This window comes from Cebus imitator, unplaced genomic scaffold (assembly GCF_001604975.1).
Source record: "Cebus imitator isolate Cc_AM_T3 unplaced genomic scaffold, Cebus_imitator-1.0 Scaffold272, whole genome shotgun sequence".
NCBI lineage: Eukaryota > Metazoa > Chordata > Mammalia > Primates > Cebidae > Cebus > Cebus imitator.
Genome location: NW_016107587.1, coordinates 1,807,163 through 1,820,639, shown reverse-complemented (window position 1 = coordinate 1,820,639; position 13,477 = coordinate 1,807,163). Strand labels below are relative to the sequence as shown.

Below are 13,477 nucleotides of genomic sequence, written 5' to 3'. Positions count from 1 at the left end.
CAACAAAAAGGCTGGGTGTGGTGGCTCAGGCCTGTAATCCCAGCACTTCGGGAGGCTGAGGCAGGTGGATCACCCGAGGTCAGGAGTCTGCGACCAGCCTGACCACCATGGAGAAACTCCGTCTCTACCAAAAATAAAAAATTAGCTGATTGTGGTGGTGTGCACCTGTAATCCCAGCTACTTGGGAGGCTGAGGCAGGATAATCACTTCAACCTAGGAGGCAGAGGTTTCAGAGAGGTGGAGGTTGCAGTGAGCAGAGATCATACCATTGCACTCCAGCCTTGGCAACAAGAGTGGAATGCCGTCTCAAAAAAAAAATGCCTTACTGATGGTAATAGGTCAACCAAAGTTGCCTGCTGCTGCCACGGGCACTGTTATCATTTTGCTGTCCTTATTATCAGGAAAATCAGTTCTTCCAACTCCCTGCCTTTTGACACCAGGGGAGGGAAGTGTGGGGAGCTAGAAAGTAAGTGGGTGAGTCGGGAGCTGGCCTGGGCCTCTTAGAAGAACCTGTGTTCTCTGTGCTTCTCGGGGTTGGCTCCAAGGTGACTGTGAAATCTCCCAGGTGCCTATCAGGGCCTTGTATCCTACTTCCCATCTGGAAACCTGGAGGGGATGGCTCCTCCTGGAAATGGTAGGGGTGGGGTTAGGGACAGTTCCACAGTGGCAAAGGACAGTCAGGCTGTCCTATGCTTGGAGAATGGTGTGGGGGTAGCTGAGGATGACGGAGCCAGCATGTGCAGCCCCCGGAGACCTGAGCTGCGGAGGGATGGGCCCTCTCCAGGAACTGGTCTTTGTCCAGATCCGCAAAGAGTGAGATGGGGGGAGGCATACAGGATGCCCCTGCCTGAGCACAAAGCAGGACATCCACCCGTCAGCCTGTGCAGAGACAAGTGAGGATCAGGGATGCTCTGTTAGCCCCTGGATCCCAGAGGCAACCCCAGGGAGACCCACAGTTCCCCTTGTAAATTGAGCCCATCACTGGCAATGCTGTGTGTCTGTGTAGGGGCGGTGGAGTGTCTCACAGCCATGTCATTTTCTCTTTGAGATTTGTTGAAGCACTTTGCCCCTGGGACCAGGAAAGGCTCCCCGGTGACCTACTCCCTGCCAGACTGGTATATCCACCACAGCAAGCCACCGACAGCCAGCCAGCGAGAGTAAGTATCTTAAAGTACTCATGTTTTTGTTTAGCTTTACAGGAAAGAAAATAGCCCAATCCTGATAGCAAGCATGTGGTGTGACAGCTTCAGGCCCTCTTTTACAAAAGCCTGCTCTATGGGGGATGTAGCCTAGGTGGTCATAAAACCTGAGTTCTGAAAACCTGTGACATCTTGTGCTGCCCTAGAGCCTTGTGTCTTTGGGCTCCTTCTCAGTAAATGGCACTGCAGGACTGACCATGTCCGCTTATCATAGAAATAATCCATCCCAAAGGGTTCTTGTTAAAGACAAAAGGCAGTGCCTAACAAGCTAGAAATACATGAAATCCTAAGTTTCTATGCTCATTACTGAGTTATGGGGAGTGAATGTTCCCATAATATTTGAAATGTCTTAGAAATTCCTATTTGTGGCTATGTAAACTTTATCTCCAAAACCGCCTCTCTTGGATTGAGAAGTAAAATAAAAAAATCATTTCGGGTCATTTCCCCATTTTTTTGGCTTGAAAATAGGACCACCGTAGATATATCCAGGCTGTCATCCAGTGTTATTTGAATGTTCTGCCATGGTCACAATGCATCTTTTGTCTTCAGGATTCTGGTTTCCCTGTTGTTTAAAATGAATGTGTGTGGTGGCTCATGCCTATAATCCCAGCACTTTGGGAGGCTGAGGCAAGTGGATCACCTGAGGTCAAGAGTTCAAGACCAGCCTGACCAATATGGTGAAACCCTGTCTTTATTAAAAATACAAACTTAGCTTGGTATGGTGGTGTGCACCTATAGTCCCAGCTACTTGGGATGCTGAAACCGGAGAATTGCTTAAACCTGGGAGGTGGAGGTTGCAATGAGCCAAGATCTGGCCTAAGCAACAGAGCAAGACTCCATCTCAAAAAAAAAAAAAAAAGGATACTCTGTGCTAACAGGTTACATCAAAGTGGATGAGCTGAGCAAGAAGAGACAGGCTTAGAAGGGGAAGCAGGAGACTGGGGACACTCCTGCAATGCTGCCTGTGCTTGCAGGAACAGAGCAGGTCAGGCAGCCTGAGGTGAGGGTAGGACCCGAGTATCCCAGGCAGATGTGCAGGGATGGGTTTCCTAAGTGCTCTTGACCCTGAGCTCTGACTGAGGGATGCCCAGTGGGCCGGGACTCTAAGCAGCTGTGCATCTTCTTGCAGCCGACGACGGCTCCTGCCCTATCTGGGTGTCCTGAATCGACAGTCAATTCTGGGGGTGGTAGGGATACCTCATGTCTCTGGGGTGCTCCTGGAGAGCCTTATCTCAGGCATGCCCCTTCCTCCCATACCCACACTGCCACATGGACTTTTTCTTCCCTTCTTTCTGCTTTTTTCTTCCAGTCTGCTTGTACCACTGTTCCTTTGCTGTTGCCTCCCATCCCATATGTCCTTACCAATTATCCAAGCCTCCTAGTGATGATCTATTTCTGGGGCCTTCAGTGTGTTCCCTCCTCCTGGGACTTTGTCCTCCTCTGGAATGCAGACCACCTGCTCCAGGTCCCAGGACAGACAAAGGATGTGAACAGTGGGAATTGCAGGAAAAATCCTTCCTTCACTGAAAATTTGGGAACCTAGGAGCTACAACTTAACACTGCTTTTTTTTTTTTTTTTTTAATTGTCCCTCCTTTGTTGTTTTCAATGCTCATCTGTCTCTGCAGGCTTTTTCCTGCCCTCAGGCCATATCAAAAGTGGGAGGGCCAGGGAGAGGCACTGTTCCTCACACCTGTGCTCCCTGAGCAGATCAGCCACGCTCCCGGCTTCTCTTACTGGGTATCTGCGACCACCTCCCAAGCCTGCATGCCCAGCCTCTGACTGCTGCTCCCTGGTCTCCTCCCTTGCTCTCTCAGAGGCTCCCAGCTGCCTCCTTCAGGTGCCTTACTGCAGTGGTGCCCAGGACCCCACTCCTCAGCCCTGCCCCTGACGCCCAGTCTGTAGCTGGGCCTCTTCCAGCCTCCTGGAGCCCTGAACAAGTGCAAAAGGGGAGCAGGACATGGGGGCACCCCTGCAGCCCCTCAGACACTGTGTGAGGGCTTGTGTGCTGCCGTGTGAAGTTTGAATCCAGTGTTCTTCCTTGTTCAAACCTGGTTATGTGTACAGATGGCACCTTCAGAGATCTAAAGGGTAAAGCATTCCAGTGCCGCTGGGTGCCCCTCCTGTACACGCTGTGTGTATGGGAAGACTGGTTGGTAGTCATTAAACATGATCATCCAACAGGAAACAGAGACTGTTTTTATTATTTTAAATGATCATGTTAAATGGTAAATGTTTAGGAGTATACAGCTGTTTTAAGAAGTCAAACTAGTAGATGCTATTCTACAAGAAAGAATTATTTCATAAGGTATGTTTTATAAATTCATATTTTAGTATATCTTGTTTTACTAATGTTGAGACCTTGTGATTTCGGAGTGGGCCTCCTGATCCTGTTTAGCAGGCACAGGAGGGAGGGCCCATCTGTGTTTTCAAAGAGGATGGGTGGTGCTTATGTCAAAGAGATGGAAGAGAAAAGAATAAGGGAGGGAGAGAAAGAAAAAGAGAGGAAAAGAAGAAGAAGAGGGAAAGAGAAAAAGAAAGAGAGCAAGAGAGGGAGACAGAGGGAAAGAGAGAGGAGAAAGGAAAGGAGGGGGGCAGTGAGAGAGGGAGGGAGACAGAAGGAGAGAGGGTGCGGGAGAGCCAGTGATGGGAGGTGGAAGGAAGGGAGGGAGGAAGGAAGGGAGGGAGCAGGAGTGGCTCTGAGCACCAGGCTGTAACTGCTGTCTGTCCCTACAGAGTCCCAGTCATCTCCATGCCGGATTACATGGTTCATGAAGAATTTAACCCCGATCAGGCCAACGGTAGCTATGCATCCAGAAGAGGGCCCTTCGACTTCGACATGAAAACATTTTGGCAAAGAGAGGCTGAGGAACTTGAAAAGGAGAAAAAAAAGGTGACGGGAGCCCATAAATAGACGACATCCGCATCCGCTTTACTTCTGTGGCCCCGAGTAATTAAGTGCTGTGATGTTAGCTGCCAGTGGCGTCTTAAGTGGCCCGTGGCATCGGCCATGTGCTCTGTATTTTAAGTTTGGATCTACTAAAAGGCAAGCGGCCACCATACTATGTCTTTCTTTTTCTTTTTATGAATAATGACTTTAAGAGGTAAGATTCCTTTTCGCTGAATGATTTATAGATCGTTAATGCTTATCTAGAGGGAAACTGGCATAGCACTGCTTATCTGGCAAACATAGAAAAGGAATTTTATATTTAGTCATCCCATTTCTGAATATTTTCATTTATTTATGTATTAAGTCAAAAGTTTTCTGAAATACTCTTTGTTGATAATAAAGGAAGAGAAGATGAGCTCTCTTCTTCTGTACAAACTCCTGGTGGTGTATTTGACCACAAAGTGACTGGCCGTACAGTGAAGCCTTCTCAGAGGACGTGTATTTTAAGAGGGCAATGGAGAAAGTGGCAAGCAATCTTGAACTGGCAGCTCTACTGCTGGGAAGTCTTAATTGGAGGCCCTTCCATCCCCTTTCCTTAGTGCTGGAAGGAATAAGAGCCAGGCCTCCAGCCCTGCCCGAGGGCTCTGTGTTGCCCAGGACATCAGCACCAGGTCTCAGATTAGTCTCAGTTCTTGTGACATTGGGTTTTGCGAGTGAAACCGTGAAATTCACATTACAAATAACAACAGTGTTTGATACTGAGAATAAGAGTGAACACCATTGTCACCTGATGGGTCACATTTTGAACAGTGAAGAGTCTGGATGTGTCTCAGCATAGGCGGAAGTTGTTGTTGTGAACTATCTATGCCAGATTCCTAGACTGTTGCCTCAGTGTCTTGGTTTGAAGGGAACCCCTCAGTTTATTTTGGGGACTTGAGTAGCTGAACACTGAGTGAAATGGCAACTGGCTGCAATGGGCCACATGATTTTTCTTCAAGATCTCCTCTATGTCCAGCTGTGATTCAGACTTTGGGTTGTTTCCATGATCCATACAAAGGCACTGGACCTTTTATGTTGTTTTTCATTTTTTTTTTTTTTTTTTTTTAGTTAGAAATTCTTGCTGTGTCACACAGGCTGGGGTGCAGCATTATCATAGCTCATTACACCCCCAAACTCCTGGGCTCAAGGGCTCCTCCTGCCACAGCATCCTGAGTGGCTGGGTGTGCATGCCACCACACTTGGTTGAAATGGACCCTGTTAAGATTCAGAGCCATTTCTTAGTGATGTGCAGGTGGCAATTACCCTGAGCTACAACCTCTAGTGAGAAATGAACCTCTGGATATTAACCATGGTTACAGCTCATATCTAGAGAAATCTTAAAATGCTAAATACTGTGCCACTCCCAAATCAAGGGGTTTTTAAGTTAGTACCCATTTACAGAAGCTGTGCTAGGAGCTGCACAAAGTTCCTAAAGCCAGCCCCCCACTGTGGGGAAGGAGATAAGGTGACAAGGCGTGGTGGTTAAAGACACACACGCTGAATATTTAACAGCTAGAGGGACATGGTGTTGGGTAAGGTGCAGGGGATAAGCACCACATCGGGATGGGCTCTGATTGTCCCAGTAAGATACACCATCACTACTTTGGTAGGAAGCTCACCTATGAATGGTGATCACATCCTGGGAGTGGACCAGCGGACAACGTGCTTCTTCAGCTGTGCCCTGGCCCCACACGGGGCACATGGTGGACACTTGACAAGACTTAGGGCACATGTGTTGGCTGTTGGTTACCCGCATTCATGGGGGCCTCGCTCACCTACAGGGTGATCGGGGGACCTTGTTTCCTCTTTTTGAATAGCCTCTTTTCTTCTTGTAATTGTTAGCAATACCTCCATGGATTTTGTTTGCTTGCTTTTGTCTTTTCCAGTTTTCCCATAGCATTTATTTCTATGTTTCTATTTCTTTCAAAAAGATACAATTTACAAAGAGGGAAACCCACCTTTGATAGAGAACGGCTCTCCAGGTTTTGACTAACATGTCCCTTATGTACCACCACAGCTGTCAAGGAACATAGCAGTTCTTTCACCCCCAGGATTTATACGCCTCTTTGCAGTCAGCCCCTCACCAGCCTCTTGCAAGCCCTGATCTGTTTTCAGTCTTATAGTTCTTCCTGACAGAGCAAAAGCATCGCCATCTTGGACAAGTCTCTCGTTCTAAAAGTTCACCTTAATAAAAATTGTCTAAATCCAAGGGGCATCCACCTAAGGGCTACAGTCAACCTGACCGTGAACCACAGACCACATCTCCAACCAGAAACATTCCAAACTCCCCCCTGACCAGAGACACGACCCTAAATAAGCCCCCTCCAGCAGGGAAGATGCCAGCCCTGAGATAACCCTCTCCAGGCTGAAAGATATCTGCCCCAAAATAACCTCCCCTTCTCCCAGAGAGATTCCAACCCCACCATGAACTTCTCCACACATGTAAACTTTCCAAGCTTCTGATAAGCCCCCTCACCCTAAAACCGATATATACTCTTTGTAAGAGAGAAATGCTCCTGACCGCAATCAGCTAAGAATACCTTTCAGGTTTTAACTAAAGAAAAACCGTCTTTGACTGCCAAGCCACGTTTCATATTTCTTTCCTCTTTCTTTAACTCTTATAGTTCCTTTTCCAGAATGGGAAATCAATGGAAACATACGGCGTGGAGTCTTTCCTGCTTGGCTTCTGCCATGTGTTGTAATACATTTACATTATGTGTTTACATTACATACACATGGCCGTGCTGTTCTGATATCAGTAGTTCATTCATTTCTATTGCTGAGTTTCATTGGCTGATCATGATGCAATTTGTTTATCCATTCATTTGTTGGTGGACATCTGGGTTTTTTCCAGTTCTGGGTGATTATTATAAAAGCATACAGGTGCTTTTGTACACATATGTTTTCATCCGGGTGTGGGAAGTTCCTTCAGGACCAGGATCTTAGTTGTTCGTTGTTTTTCCTACTAAGCAGATGGTATCTTTACTCGAATATAGCATCTGCTTTTAAGTTACTGACCGTCCCTTTTACATAACTATTTTGTTGAATGAGATTATTCCTAATTTATATTTTATTATGACCATTTACAATGACCACATTGAAAGTCCAGCCCTATGAGCTTTGTACCTTTGCTACCGCTGGTGAGTTTTCTTCTCTAGCTATTGAATGCTTTCCACTAACTCAGGGTTTTGTGTGTTTCCCCACACAGCTGAGGCTACCAGCCATTAACTCAAAGTATCTGAGCAAAGCAGGCACCCCACTTGGCCCTAAGGACCCCACAGGAAGTAGACTCTCCTTTCCCCCCATGTAAGTGCTCAAGCTACGCCCCCACTGTCTGCTCTGGGTTTGGGTTTGGCTTTCCGTCTTTCATCCAGTGATGGCTGCGCCAGTGGCAGCATCTACACAGCTTCCCGAAGCCCTGCCCACAGGCTGGCTTGGCTGAGCCCGCCACCTCCTCGCTGTAGTTTCTGTTCCTTTCTAATGTCATTTTACCCCTGTTGAGCACATCTTCCCTTCCAGGTCATGCTTGCTGCAGGTTGGCAGTGTGAAGGCCCTGCTTCTCCATCAGGCTGTGCCCTGCCTGAAGCCCCTGCCGCAGTATCACCCTCACCACAGTTCGAGGGGGCTGCTTGTCCTGCACGTAGGGGCGATCAGGTCCTGACATTTCTGTGTCTAAGGCCTGAACTCAGGCGTCCATGCCTTGTAAGCTCGCTAGCTCTGTTTCCAGTTGGAAGATACAGCAGGCACGTTGACATTTGCTGATCCTCCAGCTGGAGAGTGAAACCCCTGAGGCCTTAGGTGTCTTCTTACTCTCCCAGAATCCAAGTTTAATGCTAGGATAAATGTTATTAATTACCTGACTAATTCTTCCAACGGCTTCTTGTCCAGTGGGGGAGAAACAATCAGATACATTGTATTGTGACAAATGTCATGAGAGCACCAAACTCAGGCTGATAGAGAAGGAAATACATATGTATTCTGTGTTTATAGATATGTAAGTATATGTGTATACATTGACATGTCTTTATAGATGCACAAGGGAGAGAAAATGAAACATTAGGAGTAGCCATGATAACAAAGTGATTGAACCCCTCCTGGGTTCAAGAAATCCTCCCACCTCAGCCTCTCAAGTAGCTGGGGCTATATGCATGCACCACCACAGCCAGCTAATTTTTTATTTTTTGTAGAGACAGGGTCTCACTACGTTGCTCAGGCTGGTATCAAACTCCTGGGCTCAAACGATCCTCCTGCCCGTGTCTCTCACAGTGCTGAGATGGAGGCTCAGAGAGAACAGGTGGTGTGTTGCAACTGCTTGAGCTGAAAGCTCACACTGCCTCTACTGTGTCAGACTGCCCTGTCACTCTTCGCTGTGGGTCAGGATAAGATCTGTGAAGATGCAGTAGACGGTGTCACTCTTCGGTGTGGGTCAGGATAAGATCTGTGAAGATGCAGTAGATGGTGAAAGGCTAAGCTAACGTCAGGAAATGACTGGAGACAAAGCTGTTTGGAGTGCAGCGGTGACATCTCAGCTCACTATAGCCTCCACTTCCTGGGTTCAAGTGATTCTCCTGCCTCAGCCCCCCGAGTAGTGGGAGTATAGGTGCTCACCACCACAGCTGGAGAGTTTTGTACTTTTAGTAGAGTTGGGGTTTCATCATGTTGGCCAGACTGGTCTCGAATTCCTGGCCTCAAGTGATCCACACACCTGGACTTCCCAAAGTGCTGGGATTACAGTTGTGAGCTACTGTGCCCAGCCCCCCACTTTTTTTTTTTTTTTTGAGACAAAGTCTTGCTCTGTCACCCAGCCTGGAATGCAGTAGCTCGATCTCGGCTCGTTGCAACCTCTTTCTCCTGGGTTCAAGCGATTCTCCTGCCTCAGGCTCCCTAGCAGCTGGGACGACAGGCGCACGCCACCATGCTCAGCTGATTTTTGTATTTTTAGTTGAGACAGGGTTTCACCATGCTGGCCAGGATGGTCTCCATCTCTTGACCTTGTGATCCACCCACCTCGACCTCCCAAAGTGCTGGGATTACAGGCGTGACCCACTGCCCCAGTGGTGTTTTTATTTTTATTTTTTTAAAGGTAGTTCTAAGCAATCCATTACTACCAGGGAAGAGGGTGGTGTTTTCTTAAGAGGCATTCCTGTGAAATACTCGAATTACTACTATTTTTTTTTTTTTGAGACAGAGCCTTGCTCTGTCGCCCGGGCTGCAATCTTGGCTCACTGCATCCTCTACCTCCCAAGTTCAAGCGATTCTCCTGCCTCAGTGTCCTGAGTAGCTGGAATTACAGGCGTGTGCCACCACATCTGGCTAATTTCTGTATTTTTAGTAGAGATGGGGGTTTCACCGTGTTGGTCAGGCTGGTGGTCTCGAACTCCTGACTTCGTGATCCACCCGCCTCGGCCTCCCAATGTGCTGGGATTACAGACGTGAGCTGCTGTGCCTGGCCTAGAATTATTACTAACTTTTTTTTTTTTTTTTTTTTTTGAGACTGAATCTCGCTTTGTCACCAGGCTGCAGTGCAGTGGTGCAATCCCGGCTCACTGGAACCTCCACCTCCTGGGTTCAAGCGATTCTTCCGCCTCAGCCTCCCAAGTAGCTGGGACCACAGGCGCGTGCCACCCCACCCGGCTAATTTTTTTGTATTTTTAGTAGAGATGGAGTTTCACCATGTTGGCCAGGTTGGTCTCGATCTCTTGACCTCGTGATCTGCCCCCCTCAGCCTCCCAAAGTGCTGGGATTACAGGCATGAGCCACCACGCCCGGCCACTATTACTAAATCTTAATTGACTATCACAAAGAAAGATTTTGGAAATGGAACTAAAAATGCTCTCATGCCTGTACAAGGGATGCTTTGACATGCACCTTCTTATGCTTAAAAATGGAGACAGCGAGACAGACAAAGAGGCAGAGGGAGAGACAAAGGGGCGGAGAGACAGAGGGAGACATGGACGGGGAGAGATAGAAAGAGAGCTCTTCATGAGGTTTGAATGGACAGTAACTCCTAGTCAGCGTGTTCACTGAATACTGCTTCTGCTTTATCATTACCCTTGTACTTAAGTTTCACATGACTTTTTCTCTTTTTAAGGCCTGGTCAAAAAAAGAGTTCACCAACCAATTTTTCCAAACTCATTAGCAATGGTTATAAGAATGAGTGGCTGCAGCAGCAGCGAACTGACTCAGACCAGAGGACCCCGAAGACATCCGGGGCGTCATCATCATCTCAGTCCTCACGAGACCTGGAAGGTCCCCAGGATGCAGCAAGGCTCCAGGATGCAGAAGGCCCTGAGGATGCCCCAGGTGAGGTGCAGGTGGCCATCTGCATTTACCGGAGGCTTGGTTCTTTGTGATACAGCAGCTGACATTCTTATCACATGATGCATCTCGTAAGGAGAAATGAGTAACCCAAAAACCACGTGAAAAAGCCCACAGAAATACTAAGGTTGCAGGACCCGGCGCGGTGGCTCACGCCTGAAACTCTCAGCACTCTGGGAGTTCGTGACAGGCTGACCACGAGATCAGGAGTTCGAGACCAGCTTGGCCAACATGGTGAAACCCTGTCTCTACTGAAAATACAAAAATTAGCCGGGTCTGGTGATGGGTACATGTAATCCCAGGTCCTTGGGAGGCTGAGGCAAGAGAATTGCTTGAACCCGGGAGGCCGAGGTTGTAGTGAGCAGAGACTGCGCTATTGCATTCCAGCTTGGGTGACAGAACAAGACTCTGTCTCAAAAAAAAAAAAAAAAGAAAAAGAAAAAAAGAAATACTATGGTTACAGATAAGCCTGAGGGTAATACTTGTTTTGCTCTTTCCTCTTTATTCAGATGAACAGCAGAAGTCATGACTTTTGGGGCTTTACATTTCCTTTTATTTGTCCAAAATTTTGATAGTCCATTTCATATAACAAACAAATAATATACCAGCTAATATCAATTTCTAAGCTTCCAGATCCAAAAAATTTTGACCCTAAAATGCTTCTACTTTTGCATAAGCAGCTGGTCCTTTCTGAGGTCACTTCTTAGGAAGCCTTCATTCTTTGAAAATAAGTCAAAATTCAAACTTAAAATTACTCCATTATTGGCATGTCTTAAGCTTTGAATAATTTAGCACATTCTCTGTAATTAGATGTTCAAAGTACCGTATTAGTTTTTATTTTATTATAATATTTTATTTTATTTTTTGAGACGGAGTGTTACTCTGTTGTCCTGGCTGGAGCGAAGTGGCAAAATCACAGCTCACGGTAGCCTTGACCTCCTGGGCTCAAGCGATCCTCCCACCTCAGCCTTCCAAGTAGCTGAGAATAAAGGCATGCATCACCACACCCAGCTATTTTTTTTATTTTTCATAGAGACAAGGCCTCACTATGTTGCCCCGGCTGGTCTCAAAGTCCTGGGCTCAAACAGTTCTCCTGCCTCTGCCTTCCCAATGTACTGAGATTACAGGTGTGAGCCACTGTGCACAGCCATTCATTTTTATTTTTAGTGGTTACAGAAAGAATTCCCCTTATTTTTTCAACACATCCATTTTAAAGCCTATTTTGCATTATGTTCAGTATCCACAGCTCTATTAATTATTGACCAATTGCCTCTGGGAAACTTGTTTTTACTATTGAGGATTGAGTTCTTTGATTAGGAGGAAAGACGGTGTGTTGTACCTCTGCAGACAGTTGAAGTGTTTGGTGGGGTTATTTGTAAGTGAGGTCATGGCTTGCCATTCCACACCCACTTCCTTACTGCATTTGCTGAGCAAGATCTGCCACTTACTGGCTAACTCTCTCCTTCATTATACTGGAGGATGAGATGGTGACAAGTTCATATGCAGTGTTGTTAAAAAGTGCCCTACTGAACTTTACAATGTCAATAGTGTTTTATGACTTACTGCTGTTTTTATTAAATCTTTATGTAAATTATGACTTCTTTTAACACTTGATCTTTTTCATTAACCTGAATAAAAAATGTACTTGTTCTTTATTACAGAATCTTCTCAAAGTGAGTATTTATGAAGTAATCTGCATCAAAACACAAAAAGTCTTACACAAAAAAAATCGATGGACATAGTCCTGCAATCTGAGACCGAAGCCGCTCGGGAGCCTGCAACGTCCTTCTCCAAACTGCATGCATTCTGACTATAAAAGCCTATGCCATACATGCTTTAAAAAAAATCAGTGTTCCAGAAACATAGTTAGGGGGAGGAAAAAAAGGACCACTCACATTATCACAACATGGTTATTATTCTTTTATTCATGTTACACAAGCAAAGACAGTTTAGTTCATAGACACACATTGTATCACTCGCCATGTGAGAGTCATACTGGAAAAGATTATGTAAAAGCCACGGGAGGCTTCAATTTATTTTTTAGTTTACCTTCTATTTTATTTTTGACAAATAATTGTATACAACTATGGGATGCAATGCGATGTTTTGAGATATATATATATATATATATATATATCCACATACACACACACACACACACACACACACCTATATATACACACACACACATACATTATGGCATCATTAAATCAAGGTAACTAAAATATCCATTACCTCAAATACTTATGCTTTTTTTTGTGGTGATCACATTTAAAATACGTTCTTTCAACAGTTTTGAAATATACAATATATTATTAACTGTATTCACCTTGCTGTGAAATAGATCATTAAAACCGATTTCTCCTGTCTAAGGGAAACTTGGTACCCTTTGACCAACCTCTCCTCTTACGCCATTAACTTCTGCCCCATCCGCAGCACCTGGTAACACATTCTATTCTACTTCTATGAGTTCAACTTTTTTTGATTCCATATATAGCTACAATTATACAGTACTTGTCTTTCTGTACCTGGCTTATTTTATTTAGAATAATGTACTTCAGGTTCATTCATGTTGTCACCAGTGATAGAATTTACTTCTTTTTTCAAGGCTGAATAGTGTTCCATCGTGTACCTACCACATTTTCTTTCCTTATTCATCTGCTGATGAACAGTGTGGTTGATTCCATAGCTTGGCTTTTGTGAATAGTGCTGCAGAAAATTTGGGAGTGCAGATATAGCTTTTTGACATACTTATTCCGTTTCGTCTGACGTATACCCAGCGGTGGGATTGCTAAATCATATGGTAATTCGATTTTTAGCATTTTAAGGAAACTCCATAATGTTTGCCATAATGACTATTCTAATTTACATTTTACCTTCAGTATGTAAGGGATCCCTTTTCTCCACATTATTGTCAACACTTACTTTTTGTCTTTTTGATAATAGCCACTTTGACAGGTGCGAGATATTGCATGTGGTTTTCATTTGCACTTCCCTGTTGATAGTGATGTTGAGCGTTTTTTTTTTTTTTTA

The 13,477-nt window shown here is 45.5% G+C and overlaps 1 protein-coding gene across 4 annotated transcripts in view; it reads left to right on the top strand.

The window, feature by feature from the left end:
* CUNH7orf57 (chromosome unknown C7orf57 homolog) overlaps nt 1–13,477 on the top strand; it is a 24,946-nt gene that overhangs the window by 6,191 nt on the left and 5,278 nt on the right. For 2 of the 4 annotated variants that reach the window (XM_017500837.2, XM_017500838.2), the window contains exons 4-8: nt 1,049–1,157; nt 3,934–4,090; nt 7,335–7,432; nt 10,218–10,429; nt 12,106–12,117. In XM_017500837.2, coding sequence (XP_017356326.1) covers nt 1,049–1,157; nt 3,934–4,090; nt 7,335–7,432; nt 10,218–10,429; nt 12,106–12,117 — 588 coding nt within the window. Of the gene's footprint in view, nt 1–256; nt 894–1,048; nt 1,158–3,933; nt 4,091–7,334; nt 7,433–10,217; nt 10,430–12,105; nt 12,118–13,133; nt 13,248–13,477 lie in introns of those variants that run through there. The other 2 variants (XR_005195809.1, XM_037728603.1) reach the window with 2 other exon arrangements.